Below are 20758 nucleotides of genomic sequence, written 5' to 3'. Positions count from 1 at the left end.
AATGTATTTTTATATAGTGCATTTTTTCGTTTGCTTTTCAATGTAGGGTCTCGCTGCAGCCCAGGCTGACCTGGAATTCACTGTTTAGTCTCAGGTTGGCCTTGAACTCAACAGCAATCCTCCTACTTCTGCCTTCTGAGTGTTGGGATTAAAGGCATGTACCACCACTCCCACCTATATAATGCAATTTTAACACACGGTGAAGGATATTCTGAAAGCCATTCAACAAAACATGATGCAGTAGAGGAGTGATAACAAGGCAGGGGAGAGGCCCTCACTCTTTGCTTCTGATAACATTAATTTCATGAGCACGGCCAACACATCATTCCTATCCTATTATGCTTTCAGTGGCTACTGTTACTCCAGATGTATCACTATGTGCATCTTGCTTTACACGGGTACTGAGGAATTGAACCCTGGTCGTTAGGCTTTGCAGCTAAGCACCATAACTGCTGAGCCACCTCTCTAGCCGTAGTGTTAACATTTTAACATGCTCATCTGACTTAACAAGCCTAAGCTTAATAAAGATCTTTCCCTTCCTTTCAAACAACATGACTAGCACACTTCAAATACGAACATACCCATTCCATTTCATACATTAGTGTTGTCTAGATTTTAACTCCAAGGTGACAAGTATTTTTACCATCAATGTAAACATATTATTTATCATTGTACTATTGTCATTGTCATTATTGTTATTTGAACTTCTTGGGGATCTAATCATATTCTTTATTACATCTGCCAAGTAATCATGGTAGCTTGTATTAGGCACTGTAAGTAATCTAGAAGTGACTTACTGCATATGGGAAGATGCATAGAGGTTACATTTAAATATTACACCATTTATCCATGATGGTCCTAGAACCCATCTCCAGGGATACTGAGGATTGGCTCTAAGATAATAATTTTAGCAATAGAGCTTATAATTATTTTGTTCATTTGTCTTGTTAATGATGATTTGCTAAAGACATATTGGTTATTAACTGTGAGCTAAAAAGAAAAACAGTAAGAATAATTAGAACATGTCTTGCCTCAAGTCTAGGAAGTATGGTTAGCATACAGCTATATAAACCAGAAACTATAATCCAACATAAGACAGTGATGGAGCAACATTTAAGGAAAGTATAAAATCTACTTACATCAGGAATTTGTTTTTTAGCATATGTTCTAATATGTCCTTGATAAAAGAAAAGAGAAAAATTTAAGTGAGATTATATTTATTATGTGCAGTTAACACACCTAAAGAACAGCTGTATTGGGCCTTATGCACAAAATTAATTACCTTGTGGCCAGGAGCTATGTATTTGTGACAGAGTTCAACATCTTCAGGACAATTTGAAAGAACTGTCATTGTTACAGCCTTAAAAAGTTCCTCCATAACCTAAGAGAGAGGAGAAAAAGTTGCCTAAGAAGTAAGCAATTTTATTAAAAACAAAAATAAGTAAAAATATCACAGCAGAGTTCTAAAGGCTGCCATCCAGGTTTCAGCAAGCAAAACCAAATTCATTAAGCCTGTTAATTCCCTAGTGGGCTGCAGCAAAGCTGTTCTATATTGATGTTGACGTGAGAAGTCAAAGGGATAGCCAGCACTGACTGCTCCCTGTTCAAATTCTCAGCAAATTCACATGTAGAACAACACAAGGGCAGGCCTAGTTTATAGGATTGTGCAGAATTAAGTGAGATAATCCATGTGTCAGACTTAGCTCCCTGTCTCCTCAGAGATGCACATAGGTTAATAGTTGTAAGAAGTAATATTTTGAAAAGTGGCTGACTTCATCAGTGGTAAAAGATCAATGAGATGGATCTAAACTGAAATGTATACATTTTTGTTTGGTTAAACCATTAAAATAATATAAAGTGGTATGCGAGAATTCATTCTATCAAGAGCATCCATTGGAAAATCCATGTTCCTTTGAAAAAAGCAGAAACTAGAATAGAAAATTTTCCTAAAATCTTTTGATTCCATGTCATTTTTTGGGGGAAGGGTCAGGAGGCTGAGGGCATAGTGCAATGACTGAGCCCAGGCTTAGTAACCATGGTGCTCTGGGCTCAATTCCCAGCACCAAAATACACACACACACACACACACACACCCTCAAAAATAAAATTAATGATTTGAAGGACCTTTTCCTCTTCTGCATCATTGGTACAGCCTGTCCAGTCTGGAAACTGGACATACTGTCTACAGAGGTCACTTTTTAATTGATTAGACACAGGAAATAGTCAAGCACCAAGTGACAACCAAATATGCTTTATGATGCTCAGTCTTTGCTACTGGGATATAGTGTGATGTTCCACTAAGCTATCCTTCATTCCAGGTTCATTTTCTTACCTTCCTTAACTATAGTCTTTTATCCTTCCAACCAACATGCGTATCTAATACAGTGAAGGAAATTGGTGAGCATGTGGGTTTCTAAGGCACCAACATTGTAAGTAATGACAAGCTAATTTGGGATATGAAAAAATAAGCCAGAATCCAAGCAAGACACAACAGTAAAGACGTAATAGAAGGGAATGGGGTAGGGAGTTGGTTTAGCAGTTAAGGTGCTTGCCTGAGAAGCCTAAAGACCCAGTTTTTTTTTTAATATTATTTATTTATTTATTTATTTATTTATTTGAGAGTGACAGACACAGAGAGAAAGACAGATAGAGGGAGAGAGAGAGAATGGGCGCGCCAGGGCTTCCAGCCTCTGCAAACGAACTCCAGACGCGTGTGCCCCCTTGTGCATCTGGCTAACGTGGGACCTGGGGAACCGAGCCTTGAACCGGGGTCCTTAGGCTTCACAGGCAAGCACTCAACCACTAAGCCATCTCTTCAGCCCTAGACCCAGTTTTGACTCCATAGTACACATGTAAGCCAGATGCACAAGGTGGCACATACATTTGGAATTCATTTGCAGTGGCTGGAGGCCTGGTGTGTCCATTCTCTCTCTCTCTCCCTCCCCTTCTTTTTTCTTCATAAATAAATAAATAAATAAATAAATAAATAAATAAATAAATAAATAAAAACAGAAGGGAAGAAGAAGAATTAAACAAGAACAAGATGCTTAATTATGTATTTAATGCAAGAAAGGTAAAAATCAACTATTAAATAACATCAAAATGGCTGGGGAAGTTGCTCAATTTGTACAGTGCTTGTCTAGCCATACACCAAGCCCTGGGTTCAATCCCTAGCAAAACATAAACTGGGCATGGTGACACTGGCTCTGAAGGCAGGGGATAAAGGAGGAATTTAAGATCATTCTTGGCTATACAGTGAGTTTGTGCCTGCCTATCCTGGGATATATGAAATTTGTCTCTCTTTTTTTAAAAACTCTCTAGGGCTGGAGAGATGGCTTACTATGCTTACTGAAAAAGGCAGGGACCCAGGTTCAATTCCCCAGTACCCAGATAAAGCCAGATGCACAAGGTGGTGCATGCATCTGGAGTTCATTTGCAGTGGCTAGAGGCCCTAGCGTGTCGGTTCACTCTATCTGGCTCTTATTCTTTCCCTCAAATAAACAAAAGCTGCAACCAAGCAACATTTCCCCTCCAAACCCCATAAATAGAAAGTTTAAATTCTAAAAGGAAAAAAAAAAAAAGACAGGTGAATCCAAGAGAGAGGGGAGGAGTCAGGACAAACTTGAAGAAAGGTGGTTGAGATTTTTTATTTTCAGCCTGCATCACCTTCTAGCACAGCAGTGAGATGAACAGATTCATTATGAGGGTCATATCTCTCCACTGCCAAACAAGCCTGCATATGCCAGGAAACAAAAATACCTATCGGTAAGATGAAGACTTTGACCACTGGGGTTGTGACATTGGTGTCTGTCATAAGCAGTGACTTTTGATTTGAAGATGAAAAGCACTGACTTCCTTAATCCTGATTTTCAGCCTATGCTCTATAAATATATTTGAAGAAAAGAGAAACATAACTGAAAGGTTGGCATAATTCTAAGATGTTTTAAAATTTACTAAAATAGTAATATTTAATTGCTTCTAACTCACGGGGGAAAATTCTTTGTTACAACATTCTGAATTAAGAGACTGCTTTGTCAAGATAATTTCCACAGAATATAATTTTAAAAGGAAAAAAAAAAAAAAAAGAAAACCAGGAAGTTACTCTTAGAAGACCACACTTTGTCTTTAGGAAAAAAGTTTGTATTCTAATAAGCTAATTCACCTACGCTTATGCCTGGAGAGCTAGCAGCAAAGTCACTCGAGTAACAGTTCTCTGACACTCACCTTCAGTATCATTCTTACCTACCTAATACTTCGTTATTATCAGGTTCAGGAAGGTCAGCACCAAGACTCAGACACCTTACTGTCTAATTCGGTAAGTAACACAGCTCAATGATGGTGGCATGTGCCATTCTGTGTGGCTGGCTCTGCGTGGGTACCTTTAACTGTGTTGCCATCTCTCTAGCTCCAACCTGGGATACTCTTGAAAATATTTTATGGTATTTTTAGAGTGATAACTTAAAGTGTAAAATATGAACACAACCATGGGATGTGATATAATGTTTGGTATTTATACACACTGTATTAACAGTTGGTTAAACATCTATTTCCTCAATTACCTGTTAATTATCTTCATCTTGAGATATACATCCCACTCTGTGCCATGTCACACAGCACAGGGTTTTTTCCTCCTAAGTAACTGCTAGTTTTAGTCTTTTAGATAATAGAAATGAAAAAAATTATTTATTTACTGCGTGTGTATCAGCACATGTACACAGTATGCATGTGGAGGTCAGGTAACAACTTTAAGGTGTCTGTTCCAACTTCTTTGAGACAGGGTTTCTTTCTGTAAGCAAGCATCAGGCCAGCTGTCCCGTAAGCTTCTGATTCTTCTGGCTCTGCCTCCCACTGACACAGGCCTGTTGGGACCCCAGATGCATGTGCTACTTTGAATCTGGCTTTATGTAGGTACTAGGGAATTAACCTGGGTCTGTAGGTTTTGCAAGCAAGCACCTCTAACTGCTGAGCCATCTTCCAGACCCAGTAACATTCTTAAAAAGTATATATATTTTTTTATTTGGGCTGGATGGACAGCTTAGTAGGTAAAGCACTTGCCTACAAAGACAAAGGACTGAGGTTCAATTCCCCAGGACCCACATAAGCCAGATGCCCTAGGTGGTGCATGTGTATGAAGTTTATTTGTAGCAGCTGAAGGCCCTAGTGCAATTCTTTCTCTCAAATAAATAAAAATAAAATATATTTAAAAAATTTTTATTTGTCAGACATGGTGGCACACTCCTTTAATCCCAGCACTCAGGAGGTAGGAGGACTGCTGTGAGTTCGAGGCCACCCTGAGAGTACACAGGTCAGTCTGGGCTAGTGAGAGACCCTACCTCGAAAAACTAAACAAAGAAAAAAAATTACTTATTTATAAGGAGGGGGGAGGGGAGAAAGGGAGAGGGAGAGGGAGAGAAAGAGATAGAGAGAATAGGTGCACTAGGGCCTCCAGCCTTTGCAAACTCCATACACATGTGCCACGTTGTGCATCTGGCTTTACATGGGTACTGGGAAATCGAACCCAAATCATTAGGCTTTACAGGCAAGTGCCTTAACATATAAACCATCTCTCCAGCAGCATTTTTTTTTTTTTTTGAGGGTCTCATTCTAGCCCAGGTTGACCTGGAACTCACTATGTCATCTCAGGGTGGCCTCGAACTCACGGTGATCCTCCTACCACTGCCTCCCTAGTGCTGGGATTAAAGGTGCATGCCTCTACGCCCGGCCCCAATAGCATTTTTGAAATTGATTATGAAAATGAGAGAATAAATTATGGTTGCTGGGGTTAGAGATGAGAGTGAGTAGAGAATTACAGTGTCTATAATGGGCAATGTAAAGGATCTTTTGGGATAGAAGCGTTTTATAGTCCAACTTTACCAATATCAATACTGTATTATTAATTTGCCAGGTTTTACCATTGGTAGAAACTGAGGAAACAAAACAAACCTAGGATATTTCTATGACAATCTTTACAACTGCATGTGAATTTAAAATTATCTCCACATAAAAAGTTTTTAACTAAAGAAAAAAAGGATACAAGGACAATTCAATGAACAAAAGCTAATTACTTCAGCCCATTTCTGAGACAACTAACTGGGTATCCATGCACACACACACAAAAAAAGAACCTTAGTTCATATATCTGTACCTTACAAAGAACTACCTTAAAATAAACCTAAACTAAAGTACAGTAAATAAAATAAAAAGTAAATTCTCAAATATTGTGGTCATGAACCTGGCAACATATTCTTAAATATGATATCAACAGTAAAATCTATAGAGAAAACTGATGAATTTTTTATTTTAAAAATATTTTATGTATTTATTTGCAAGAGGCAGAAGACAAAGAAAAAAGTCTATATAAGGGCTGGAGATGGCTCAGTGGCTAAAGGCACTTGCTTGCAAAGCTTCTGTCCTGGGTTTGGCTCCCCAGCACACACATAAAGCTGGACCCAAAAAGAGTGGCTCATGTGTCTGGGATTGGTTTACAGCAGCAAGAGATCGTAGCATGTCGCACACATAAACATTATTTTGAGACAGCATCTTACTTTAGCCCAGGCTCTCTGCAGTCCCAGGCTGGCCTTGAACTCACTCCTGAGTGCTGCAATTAAAGGTGTGCATGACTACACCCAGCTTCAGAATTATTTATTTATTTTTTTAAATATTTTATTTATTTATTTGAGAGCGACAGACACAGAGAGAAAGACAGATAGATGGAGAGAGAGAATGGGCGCGCCAGGGCTTCCGGCCTCTGCAAATGAACTCCAGACGCGTGCGCCCCCTTGTGCATCTGGCTAACGTGGGACCTGGGGAACCGAGCCTCGAACCGGGGTCCTTAGGCTTCACAGGCAAGCGCTTAACCGCTAAGCCAACTCTCCAGCCCCAGAATTATTTTAAAATACATCTAAAGCAATAGTAAAGGTAGCTTAGGGTAACACTCTGAAAAAAAAAATGACCCTATGATATCTGATTCACATGATTCTTTGACATTAATTACCAATGTTTAAAAAAAATTGACCCTACAGGCTAGAAAGATGGCCCAGCAGTTAAGACACTTGCCTGAAAAGCCTGGGAACCCAGGTTAGATTCCCCAGTATCCACATAAAGCCAGATGCAAAAGGTAGCACATGTGTCTGGAGTGTGCAGTGGCCAGAGGCCCTGACATGCCTATTCTCATTCCCTCTCTTCTCTCTCTACACACATACACACACCCCTTTCTCATAAATAAATAAAATACTTTTTAAAATGACCCTAAATACCTGTCAGCTAAGGTATCTGCAAGTTACCACAAAGAACAAGGATGAATGGTAGAAAATCAGAGCACAGAATAAAGAAATGGCTCATTTCAAATATTACATACGAAGTGCTACACTTATTCACAACAGAATAAAAGAATTCCTGGGACTTGGCTGGGTTTAAAGCTAAAAATATGGAACTGAATTCTGCTCACACTTACTGATTTCATTCATCTGTCTCTCAGTGTTCTCATAAAATAAAAAGGTATTCGGCAACCCTGTTGTTGGAGTTACCTTTGCGTTGCTGAGATAAAGCAGCCAAACAAAAGCGGCTGATGGGAGGAAGGCTGTTTATTTTGGCTTCCAGGCTGGAGAGAAGCTCCATGACGGCAGAGGAAAGGATGGCATGAGCAGAGGCTGGACAGCACTTCTCTCACAGGAGGTGGAACACCACAGCATGAGGGTGAGCTGAACACTGACTGGGGAACGCTAGCTATGACACCCAAAGGCACTTCTCCAACACACACCTCCTCTAACAAGGCTCCAACTTCCCAACTGCAACAAGATGGGGACCTAGAACTCAGAACACATGAGTCTATGGGAGACACCTGAATCAAACTACCACACTTGTCTTACAAGAGCAACAATTTAAAAACTTTTAAGACATTCTAACTGAGTGTGGTAGCTCATGCCTGTAATCTCAGTACTTGAGAGGCTGAGGCAAGCAGGTCACTAGGCCGGCCTAGTCTACTAGTCAGTACAGGACAGCCTGGGTTATCATGAAGACACTATAAAGAAGAAAGAACCCCCCCCAAAAAACAATACAGAAAGAAATTCTATTTTCACACTGTATTACTTTTTTCATTGCTGGGACGACCAGAAGCAGCTTATGGGAGGAAGGGCTCATTTTGGCTTAAAGTTTTCAAAAGTCTGTCATGGCAGGAACAGAAAGCTGGAGTCACACCTTCTTATCAGCAGGCAGGCACAAGAGATCCAAGTGAGGATGGACAATAACACCAAGGCCTATCCCCAGTAAGGCACCACCTCCTAAAGACTCCACCAACTTCCCAAAGAGAACCACCAACTGGGGCTCTGGCATTCAAAGACATGAGTCTATGGGAGACATTCCACAGTCAAACCACCTCACATATTAGCTTCAGAATCTTTCTTTTGATACCTATATTGGGGCAGTGGAAATGGAGTAGAGGGAGAAATGGGGTGGGGTCAAAGTGTTGTTCTTTGCCTTATAATGCTAGGAAGGCCTCAGTGAAGGAAGAAAATGGAACTGGGTGGTGGGCTCAAATGAAAGCTGCTTAAGGAATACATACCAATTTCTTGTGAGGCTCAGTCTCTAAAAACATACAATCAAATCAGGATTATTTCCACAGAGGCACTATTGACATTTTGGGATAATTATTTTTGTGAAGAGGCCATTCTTTTTTGAATGGTAGGATGTTGAACAACATCCATAGCTTTACTCATGACACACCAGTAGCAACTGCTCCACGCTCCACTACCTAACTTTCTGCAGGAACAACCCCAAATGTCTCATGAGTGACCCAGTCTAGAATAACCAGTGAAGTGCATTAAGGAGTTGGGTAAGAGTATGCTACAGTATATGGTTAGAATGCCTACAAGGCCAACTATCCTATCTGCCAATGCTAACTGCTGATGGATTTGACGAGCCCTCTTCAGTGCCTCACTCAAGGTTTTGTCACTTCGTGGCTAACCATGCTCAGTGAGTGGTTGACAGCAGAAAGCACAAAAGCTTGATTTATTCTGGGGCAGTTGTTTCTAGCATCAAAGTTCCTCACAGAAAAAGTGATGGTCTCTGGAATTGCATATTCAACCTTCTCCTTTGCCCAGTGTCACTCTCATCCTTTCCTTACAGGTAGTGTTTTCAAGAGCATTCCGCAACACAACCCCTGACAAATCTGTCTTGGGTCATTTACTAAAAATCCAAAACTACACAGCAATAAAATAATGACTCTATCCTATGTGGAGTAACCATAGTATTTATTCTTAAAATGAAATTGGGTCATTCACTGGGTGAACAGGAATAATATAGAAACAGAAATAGAAAGGAGAAAGCTAATGGGAATTACTAAAACATCTCATAAATATAAATCCAAACAAAACAACAGTAACCAAAATGTTATTACAAGAATTTAAAATAGTAACACTCAATTATTTCTGGGTAATCTTCCATCAACTTTGCTGTAGGTTACCTATCCTTCATGAGGTTTAGCTTTAAAGAAGGTTTGAGCTTGTTTTATAAGGTTAATGTGAGGAGTAAAGGAAATAATATATATGTTAAAAGTACCTCACATGAGGTCTGGAACAGGAGCAGACTCAGAAAGCAGCTCTCACGGGCTATGACAGTAAAACGTGTGGCCATTTCAGAAAGCCTCTGCGGGAACTGGCAGGGCTCAGTGAGAGGGGCCGGGCGCAAGCTGCAGAGAGTGTCACGGGTCAGCTTGTAGAAGACCTGCTACCTAAAAGACATGCTAGGGAGTTTCAACTTTGCTCAAGTAAGAAGCATGGTCAGACTTATATTTTACAAACATCTCTAGCAGCAACATGAAGATGCTTTTAAGGGAGATAAAAAAAAAAATAGGGACAGTGAGCTGGGCATGATGGCACTTGCATTTAATCGTAGCACTCTGGAGGCTGACATAGGAGAATCACTGAGAGTTCAAGGCTAACCTGGGCTAGAGTGAGTCCCTGCCTTAAAAAGAAATAGGGACAGAAAAAAAAAACCTTGTCAGAAGTCTAAACCTAATCCAGATAGAACACAAAGCCCTGAACTGGGTGGACCAGGATTGGTCTTTTATGAAAATAGTTACTTGCTAGTGACCTCAGACAGAGGACTTAATTTTTCCAGGCTTTAGTTCCTACTTCATAGGGCCATTGAGAGGACTGGACAGGAGAAAAATCGTGCGAGGTGGTGGGGCACTGACTGGCTAACTGGGAAATGAGCTGAAATCAGAATCTTACAGTCTCAACTACTACACTCAAGGCAGCAGTCAGTGTTTAAAACTGTTTACCTACCTGCATAACGTCTTGAAGGTTCTCAACAAAAGAAATCTCAGCTTCTACCATATAAAACTCAGCCAGGTGTCTCCGGCTCTGAGAATTCTCAGCTCGGAATGTTGGACCAAAGGTAAACACTCGAGTAAAAGCTCTGCAATTCAAGATTGAGGGCATGAAAATAGAATTCACATGATTAATCTTAAGTATTTAAAATACTCAGTGAGCTCTTAAGAAAAAAAAACCTTTTGGTTCTGTCGTGCCTACAAACCCATGTATATTAGCTGCTCTATTTCTCTAACGGAGGATAATAATAGTTTCATTTAAAATGTTACATTTATAGCAACCATTTTATCCCAAAGGCATTTGCAACTGCTTTACAAATCCTATGGTTTCTAAATATAGAAATATAACCACTGTGGGTGCATTCTCCTGCAGCTGCCTTAAAGAGAAGGCAACTATATTACACAGCAACAAAGAACAAAGTAAAGGGAAAATACCATAGTCCAAGAACCCAAAGCCCAGTCAGTGAGTGTGAAAACCATGTATGTATCGCAAGTAGCTTCCTCCAAGCCTACTTAAGCTCCTTACAAACACCCATTATCTTCTAGTCAATAATGAGGGACTCCTGAGATTTAGGAGTTAGGAAATATTTTTGAAGGACTGTTTTTACTGTTTCAAAAAGGATGACAACTCAAACATTCACATGGGGGGGGGACACCCTGATTTTTCAGTTTCCACAAAGAAGTGAATGCTTTGTCTTTATTCATTTTCTGGTGTATGTGTATATACTATGTGTGGTGTGGCAGTGCAAGTGTGCAAGCAGTGGTGACCACCCCACGCATAAGTGTGTGGAGATCAGAGGAGAATGTCAGATGTAGCTACGGCTCATCCATATATTTCCTTGACACAGAGTCTCTCTCTGAATCTGGAGCTGCAGTTTTCTCAAGCCACAGTGATTCTCCAGTCTTGGCTTTCCACAGGATTGAGACTGTAGGCATGCATGACCATGCCTAGCTGTTTACATGGGTGCTGGGAAGTCAAACTCAGGGGGATTCAGGCCTTCATATTAAATCAAGCAGCACGTGTTCTTAACTGATAAGTCACCTCCCAGCCCCTTCACTCTTCAATATGTAGTCTCTTTCGTATTCAAAGAGGGCAAAAACTGCGATCAGATAAGCATATATGAAGTGATGAGTATTTCTTGAGAACTTAATTTAAAATTTTGTTTTTGTAAGAACAAATTAAGATCTAGAGATCTTTATTATCTCAAACATACTTACTTGTCTGTCATTAACTCAATAACAACATGAAAGCCACTAAACATAGTGCAGAAAACAGATGAATTTTAAAATATATACCAGTTTTGTTCTACTACAGGAAATAAAAAAGTAAAATAATTATGGTAGAAACCTACAGATTTTTTTCCCAAAGGCCATTTTGTTTGTAAGAAGCTTAGAAATTATGATTTGGTTCTGTAGTGACCACCTCCTCCTCCTCCTCTTTCTTTTTTTAAAAATATATTTTATTTGGGCTGGAGAGATGGCTTAGCGGTTAAACGCTTGCCTGGGTTCGATTCCCCAGGAACCCCACGTTAGCCAGATGCACAAGGGGTGCATGCGTCTGGAGTTCGTTTGCAGTGGCTGGAGGCCCTGGCACACCCATTGCTGTCTTTCTCTCTATCTGCCCCTTTCTCTCTCTGTCCCTAACAAATAAATAAATAAACATATTTAAAAAATATATATTTTATTTATTTGGGAGAAAGGGGTGGGGGAGAGAAAGAGAGAGAGGGAGGGAGGGAGAGAATGGGTGCACCAGGGCCTCTAGCCACTGCAAACAAACTCCAGATGCACGTACCCCCTGTACATCTGGCTTACATGGTCCCAGGGAATTGAACTTGGATCCTTTGGCTTTGCAGGCAAATGCCTTAACCACTAAGCCATCACTCCAGCCCCCTGCAGCCACCTTCTTGATACCATAATCAGTTAACCTTTAAGAGTCTTAGCTTGTAATGGAAAAACAAACAGCAGAAAAGATTACTATAGTTACCTCTTACGAGATTCAGATCCACACTTGCCTCCTGGAATGTTACAGAAACTAAATCCACCTTATACAAAATGAACAATTCTGCTTTTCTTTTAGCATTTTCTCCAGCTCTGTTAATCCACTCAGTCACCAAAACAGACTTACCCTCCCCCCCATCTAATTGCCAATATGTCCACTATCATTCTGACCACAAAATTCAATTGTTCGCTTTGGAAAATGCTCTCAAATCTAGTGATTTTTATCAAATGATTATTCTTCACAGAGGCTGCCAGTGTAAACCTTTCTGTTTGGAATATAACTGATTTTTCCTTTTCTGTGGTCTGACACAGAGTCTTATTTGTAGGCAAGGCTGCCCTTGAACTCTTCATTCTCCTGCCTTGGCCTCTGGAGCAACAGATTATAAACATGTACCATCATGCCTGGTAAATAACAGCTTTTTCACTGTTGTCTGCTTCCTGCCTTCCACTGGAACCAAAGTACTATGAGTTTTCAAAGTCAAATCTGATTATATCAGCCCTAATTTAAAAATCATTAGTGATATTCAATTGTCAAAAGGATAAAATCCAAATTACTTCTCCCTCATGCAGTCCTTTTCTCCCTATAGTAACCTCTGAACACAGCTTCCTTACCGAACAGGCCCCTGTGCCTTTAGGTCTTTGCATAGAACATTTACTCCACCCTTTAATGTCTTATTCTTTGCTGTTCTCAGTGCCCAACCTTTAAGATTTGTGCAAAATATCATTTTTTTTTTGAAACCTCATTACCCTCATTTATTGTTGGATTTTTATGTTACTGTAATACTTTGCTCATATATTTATTATATAAAGAGTACCATTTTGAAGTGAAATTAGGCCTTTAAATACCCACCCCCAACAAGCTGTGAAAATTTCCAGAACAGGAATCATGTTTTATTCATGTTTGCGCCTCCACCCCCTGCCTAGATGAAGCAGGCGCTCATGCTGAATGAATGAGTCCTAACAACGATGACGATGACGGGCTTCTTCAGCCCAGCAGGAAAAGCATCACAGCTCCAAACAGCAGCATTACCGACACAGCAAAATACTCAGATACATTCTTCTCAGGCCATTACTCAGCAGCTAAAATGGGCACCTTAAATGGGTCAAACCATTCAGGTCTGTTCCAACCAATAAATTGGTATATTATAAGCCCTGAGTTTCTAATCTAGGACTATACACCATCAGAGGTAAGATGGCAAGACCAAATCTAAATTTTTTAAATGTCATTTCTTTCTGGTATTGTATCAAAGAATACAGTATATAAACACAAACATTAACTAATGTTGAAGTATATCTTATATTTTCTAGGGGAGCTGAGCATGGTGGCACATGCCTTTAATCCCAGCACTCAGGAGGCAGAGATAGGAGGACTGCCATGAGTTTGAGGCAAACCTGAAAATACACAGTTAATTCCAGGTCAGTCTGGGCTAGAATGAGACCCTAGCTTGAAAACAAAAACAAAACAAAACAAAAGATATATATAAAGTCTTTTTTTTTTTGCTTATTTATTTGAGAGCAACAGAGAGAGAGAGAGAGAGAGAAAGGCAGAGAGATAAGAGAATTGGTGTGCCAGGGCTTCCAGCCTCTGCAAACAAACTTCAGATATGTGTGCCCTCTTGTGTATCTGGCTTATGTGGGTCCTGGGGAGTTGAGCCTCGAACCGGGGTCCTCAGGCTTCACAGGCAAATGCTTAACCGCTAAGCCATCTCTCTAGCCCTATATATATATATTTCTCCCCACAGGGTATAAATACACAGGTGGCATGGCATATCTAAAATTTACTTTGGAGGTTCTGAAATATAACGAAGAGTTATGAGATTGTTGCTCAAAAGAGACATGCTAGCCAGGTATAGTGCTGCATGCCTTTAATCCCAGCACTCAGGAGTCTGAGGCAGGAAGATCTCTGGATTCAAAGCCAGCCTGAGGCTACAGAGTGAGTTCCAGGTCAGCCTGGGCTACAGTAATACTCTACCTGGCGGGGGAACTGGGGAAGAGACATGTTATTTAAAGGACAACATCTGCTTCTCACATGGTTATTCTATGTAGGTGCTATAGAATGAGGAGCAATTGCTTTTGTTTTAAAGATCAGGTCTCACTTCACAATGTAGCTAAGGCTAACCTCTTGAACTTACAATCTTTCTGCCTCATCTTCTAAGTGCCTGGATTACAGGCATGTGCTGCTACACCTGGCTGGCAATGAAATTTTTAAACTTTCACAATGGTTAGTGATTTCCCCAAATTTACAACGTAGAAGAGGATCAACAATTCTTTTTTTTTTTTTTTTTTTTTTACTGGTCCTGTTATTGAGGGTGACTCTGAACTACTGATCCTACCTCTTCCTCCCAAATCTTGGGATGACAGGTGCGTACCACCATGCACAATTTATGTGGTGTAGGGATGGAACCCAAGGCTTCATGCATGCTAGGCAAGTACTCTCCCAATTAAGCTACATCTTGAGCTCCAGAACTTTTTAATCTTTTCTTTTTTTCTTTTTTCTTCCTTCTTCCTTCTTCCTTCTTCCCTCTTCCCTCTTCCCCCTTTCCCCTTTCCCCTTCCCCCTTCCCCCTTCCCCCTTCTCTTCTCTTCTCTTCTCTTCTCTTCTCTTCTCTTCTCTTCTCTTCTCTTCTCTTCTCTTCTCTTCTCTTCTCTTCTCTTCTCTTCTCTTCTCTTCTCTTTTCTTTTCTTTTGGTTTTTCAAGGTAGGGTCTCACTCTAGCCAAGGCTGACCTGGAATTCACTATGGAGTCTCAGGATGGCCTTGAACTCATGGCGCATCTACCTCTGCCTCCCGAGTGCTGGGATTAAAGGCATGCGCTACCACGCCCGGCTAATTCTATTTTCTTGAGGGGGGGAAGACGAAAGAAAGGGTATGGACATGCCAGGGCCTTTTTCCACTGCAGACAAACTCCAGATGGTTGTGCTACTTTGTGCATCTGGCTTTACAAGGGTACTTGGAAAGTGAATGCAGGCCATTAGGCTTTCAAAGAAAACACCTTTAAACCACTGAGCCATCTCTCTAGTTCACTTTTTTTTTTTTTTTTTTGGTTTTCGACATACAGTGTCTCACTCTAGCTCAGGCTGACCTGGAACTCACTATGCAGTCTCAGGCTGGCCTCCAACTCATAGCAATCCTCTTGCCTCTGCCTCCTGAGTGTTGGGATTAAAGGCATTTGTCACCACACCTGGCCCAGAATTATTTTTTAAATTATTATTAAATTTATTTGAGAGAAAGAGAGAGAGGGAAAGAGAATGGGTGTACCAGGGCTTCCAGCTATTGCAAATGAACTTCAGACGCATGTGCCACTTTGTGCATCTGGCTTACGTGGGTCCTGGAGAACCAAGCCTGGGTCCTCTGGCTTTTCAGGGAGGCATCTTAACTGCTAAGCCATCCAAAATTCTTAATTATAGTAAAGATCAGGTTCTGATTAAGATGTTCAAAATTATACTAAGTAACAACCTTAGTCAGAAATGATGACCATGGTATACTGACTCTAGAGTTAACAAAAAGGCAATGTAAGTTGGAATATATGTTGAAAAATTGCTTAAGTTAATATTCAGTCTTTAGGCAAAAAGCATTAGACTATTTACTAATGGCTACCTTATAATAGCACCCAGTGTCCTTTAGACATTAGAAAGCAATCCTCATAGGTCGGGAGTTAACATCCTCTGTAGCGGACTACTACTTTCGTTTTGCAGTATAAGAAACTGAAGTTCTGAGGTCAAGAAGCTTTCCTGTAAGTCATAGTCTGGTAAGTAAGTAGTGGAGACCAGATTCAAACCCAGATCTACTGTAATGCTCACAGCTCTGACCATGGTATTAACAAAAATTATGCTTAAAAGTAAACATTTATAAGCTCAGAGAATTAGAAGGAAAAATTTCCAGTACATCCTCCCTTGTTGAAGGTAACTAGGGTAATTTCCTTATGAATAGCTTGTCTTGTCTATTAAAATCATAGCTTTCTGAAGTATGTTTTTTGTTTTATAAAAAATGTGAATGGCAAGTTCTCATTACCATTTTGTAATGTTAGCAAGTGATTTACCCTTTCTGAGTTTTGGGTTCCTACAGAATAAGAAATTTGGCACCTATCGCTGGGATCTTTTGCAATAATTTTGTTTCTAGATTCATATAAAAACATTAATTTTAATTTATGCTGATTTCTTCTTTTCACTGTCTTCCATAGGCATAAAAGCCACTTGCAGAAAGGCTTAAACCAACAAACATTTAAAATAAAACCTGAGAACAAGGCTATTTCTAAAATAAGATACAAAACCAGGTAAAAGGCCAGCACTGCTGTGAGAATCGACCAGCAGAAAGCACTCCTCACTAAAATCCATTCTCATGCCAAATTGTAGGGAGAGGAAGACTATATAAGGAAAGCCGTGAGCTGGAGCAGATGTTGGAGATAACAGAAGTACAGTTCATACACATCAATCAAGAGCTACACAAATGGCTTTTGGAAAATAAAAAGTAAAAGTTATAGAAAAGGTTCCACCAAAGATCACTTTGTCTCTTGCATGGAGGCTTCAAGTTGCCAAGTGCATTAATTAAGTGGTCAGTGAATGTGTGGCCATTTATTCTTTCTGGACCTGAAATTTCTTTCGAAAGAATACAGGAATTGCGTTTCTTTAGTTGGAGAACTTCAGCAGTAGCCAGTCGGCATCTTTCTGTGCGCCCTCTCCACCTCCCTATCACTTCTCTCCTGTCAGGTCAGTAAAAGGTCACTGAACTGAAGTGAACTCTCAGGCAGCCTACACTGGTCTTTAGACCAGTCATTGCCAAGTGCTTCCCCCATCATTTAAAAAATGATCATTATTAGTCAGGCCTGGTGGTGCAGGCCTATAAATCCTGCTACTACTGTGGAGGCTAAGGCAAGAGAAATACAAGTTCAAGACCTTCTTAGGCTACAGAGCAAATTCTAAAACAGCCTGAGCAACTTAAGAACCCTGTCTCACAAAAAAAAAACAAAAAACAAAAAACCAAACAAAAAAACATGTCTATTTTACTACCATCTTATGTCCACTGGATTATCAACACCCTAACATATTTGCTATTCATTCATTCTTTTTTTTTTTTTACCAGAACATCACATAAGTTTATTTCAGATGTAACAGTAATGTTAAAATTGACAAGTTTAATTCTGAACGGCACCAAATAAACTTAGCCATTTAAGTATTTTTAAAGTTTTCCCTCCAAAAACTGAGGGAGCTTTTGTTTTCTACCACCATACACCTCTGTTTCCCAATAGTTCTCTTACTGGAGGACTTTCAATTAATGAGCAAACTGCTTTGAGATACTTCAGAACTCTTTTCCTTTCCTCAAATGAAAACTAATCTGGACACATTATATATTGCATAGATTTCTCTGTAGTCTTTTCTTTAGAACCTAAATGCAAATACCATATAGTATAATTTTAACCTATTTTCCCCACAGTAAAAACTATTTGTCCTGAAAAATATGACAGATTGCTATTCATTATTTCTACATGTCCAAGAATGGACTCCAGGCACCTCTTTTTCAGCTTTCCTCTACTCTGTTATCTTGCAATACACTTTATGGAAGGTATACGACGTAGCCTTCATCATTTCAACATGTCGAGATGCCTTAGGGAGGGTGAACGTGAAGGGTCTTCCTAATACGTTGTGACAAGAAGCGAATGGCCTTTATTTGTTACTCCTTCAAATACGCCAGCCTTGAGATACGTAACACTACATGCTTCTGTCTCTGACTCCTTTTACGTGGTACTTTTTCTTGCTGCTCATTACATATTAACATCCATCAATACATCGTCCTAGACTGTCTCTCGCCCTGCTCTCCTTCTGTTTATGTGTAGGGTGCTCTGGGATCCATGTATTCTAGGCAAAAACACTAACATTGAGCTATAGCCTTGGACTTAAGACTCATTTTCTTCTTTTCTTGCTGTCTCTCCAAATAAGGATAGCAATGAACTACTATGATTCACATACTTGCAATCTCTCCCCAGACCTCTTCTCTAAGCTTCAGATACATGTAGCCATTTTTTTAATTTAATTTCATTTTATTTGCAAGTAGAGAGACAGGAGGGAGGTAGAGGGAAAAAGAGACAGAGAGAGAGAATGGGTACATAAGGACCTCTAGTCACTGCAAACAAACTCCAAATGCATGTACCACTTTGCATGTCTGGCTTTATGAGGGTACTGGCAAACTGAACTCAGGGTTTGCAGGTAAACCCCTTAATCACTGAGCCATCTCTCCAGCTCCACATACCCATCTGTTTAGTCAATCCTTCCACTTGTCAAAAACTGAACTCATTCCTCTTAAGGTCTGGCGTAGCTTTAGAGTTCTTCCCACCTTCCTAGGTTGACCCTAATATAATGCTCTTTGTGAACACCATGCATTACTGTTCATAGGACCAATTGAAACAGAAAATTTACATATAGTATTGAAAGATTATTTAATGCCCATCTCCTTCATCAGTTGCTATTTTTTTTTAATTTTAACTTTTTGTGTTTATACTTAACAGAGCTTTCTTTTTTGTTGTTATTTTACTGTGGTATCTTCAGCCTGTGAACTAGACAAATATTTGTCAAGTAAACAATTGATTTGCTACAACATGTGCTAATCCCCAACAGAATTCAGACACAGCACTGGGATGCAGGAAGGGGTAAGAGAGCAAAAATATTGATGGCAGCTAGTTCTCAAGCAGCACATCAACTATTTAGACAGAAACTGGCTCTTTCTGACATAGTTGTGCTCAGAGGCTGTGGAAGAGAACAGAACCAGGTGTAAAAGCACTGGCCATGAGCTGTCCTGCCTCGCCTTTCTCCCACCAGCAGTTACTTGCTATCCCCACTCCTGGCCTCTCATAGCTGCTCTTTTCTGCCTTAGTCTTCCCTCCACCTAGAGCCTCTTAGAAGAATAGGACAGTCATAGGCACCGATGATTAATCAGCACATTTTGCATCTCATTTTAGGATTTAAGAAAGTGGTACCCATCCTGGATTTTCTAGCTCTTTTTAGCTACAGCCACTTTTGCTCAGGGGCATAGCTAAGCCAAGCTTTCTCTTGGGGCGTGTTTCTTTGCTCTATTTCCTTCAGCCTCTTTCAGGTCCAGAGCCACCCTGGAACCTAGAGGTTTGGACTTGAGAAAAAGGAGGCTTTTGTGATAACACTTAGCTGGTCTAGAAGATGGATTTTCAAGCTTCCAGCATACATTAGACTGACAATTGATAAAACTCCTGCTGAGCCCACCAGATACCAGCCCCGCTTCCCTAGGACTAGGTGGGCCTGAACAGCCACACTTCTGCAAGTCCTTGGGTGATGGTGATGCTGCTACTAAGGACTGCATGTTTAGAACGTTCTAGAGTGTTTTTAACCTTGGCTGCACAGTGGACCACCACACAGTTCTTTAGGAAAATGTACTGCTGCCCATTCCTACCCTCAGACAACTAAAGCTGATTTTCTGAGATGGGATGTGCTGAGCTGATGTATCTGTAATTTTAAAAGAAATTGTGAGGATATTCTCAGGCAGAATTGAGGAACCATTTACCACTTTTAAATATAAGTTAAAGGCATATCTGTTGACACAAAAGGTGTTATTTCATAAGAATGGCACGATTTACCTACAGGCTATAATGAAACCAAATTTTTCTAATATTCTCAACAGAAAAGAGTATTACTATTCTCAACAGAAAAGAGTATTATTCAAATCAAACTGAGGTTTGTTTACACAGGTGACTTGCAGGTGCTACAGAAATGCAATACACACACACACACACACACACACACACTAACTGGAGGTAGAGGGAAAGAACAGAGAGAAGAGTTAGGAAGAGGCATTGGGAGGGGAAGGAGGGCAAAGGAGGAAGAACAAGGACACTGGCAGAACAGCACACAGCTCAGAGTCCCTTTGAACCCTGAACTCCTGTATGTATGCCAAGTGACACAAGGATTTCACAGCTATATGGCACATACTAGCCAAATACTACAGGGAAAATATTCATCAGTAATAAAAACAGATAAATAGCCTGTGGCATATTCACACAATGGAATGCTCTATTGTAGAGAAAATGAATACATTATACAATATGGATATAATTTAAGAATATTATGATAAAAGACATTGTGGTGGCTTGATTCAGGTATCCCCCATAAACTTAAGGTATTCTGAATGCTAGGTTCCCAACTGATGGAGATTTGGGAATTAATGCCTCCTGGAGGCAGTGTATTGGTGAGGGCAGGCTTAGGGGTGTTATAGCCTGTTTCCTCATGTCAGTGTTTGGCACACTCCTGTTGCTATGGTCTACCTGATGTTTGCCAGGGGGTGATGTCCACACTCTGCTCTTGCCATTTTCCCCTGCTATTGTGGAGCTTCCCCTCGAGTCTGTAAGCCAAAATAAACCTCTTTTTCTCACAAGCTGCTCTTGGTTGGGTGATTTCTATCAGCAACGTGAACCTG

The 20758-nt window shown here is 40.2% G+C and overlaps 1 protein-coding gene across 1 annotated transcript in view; it reads right to left on the bottom strand.

Annotated features, from left to right (window-relative positions):
- The window catches only part of Nars2 (asparaginyl-tRNA synthetase 2, mitochondrial), a 107448-nt gene that overhangs the window by 45309 nt on the left and 41381 nt on the right, over window positions 1-20758 (bottom strand). The window contains exons 3-5 of the mRNA XM_045146528.1: window positions 10284-10416; window positions 1283-1381; window positions 1140-1177 (exon numbers count right to left, since the gene is read on the bottom strand). Of these exons, the coding sequence (XP_045002463.1) occupies window positions 1140-1177; window positions 1283-1381; window positions 10284-10416 (270 nt within the window). The remainder of the gene's footprint in view (window positions 1-1139; window positions 1178-1282; window positions 1382-10283; window positions 10417-20758) is intronic.

Source organism: Jaculus jaculus, chromosome 3 (genome assembly GCF_020740685.1).
Source record: "Jaculus jaculus isolate mJacJac1 chromosome 3, mJacJac1.mat.Y.cur, whole genome shotgun sequence".
Classification (NCBI taxonomy): domain Eukaryota; kingdom Metazoa; phylum Chordata; class Mammalia; order Rodentia; family Dipodidae; genus Jaculus; species Jaculus jaculus.
The sequence above is the reverse complement of the archived record's forward strand: the minus strand, read 5'-3'. Positions and strand labels throughout refer to the sequence as shown.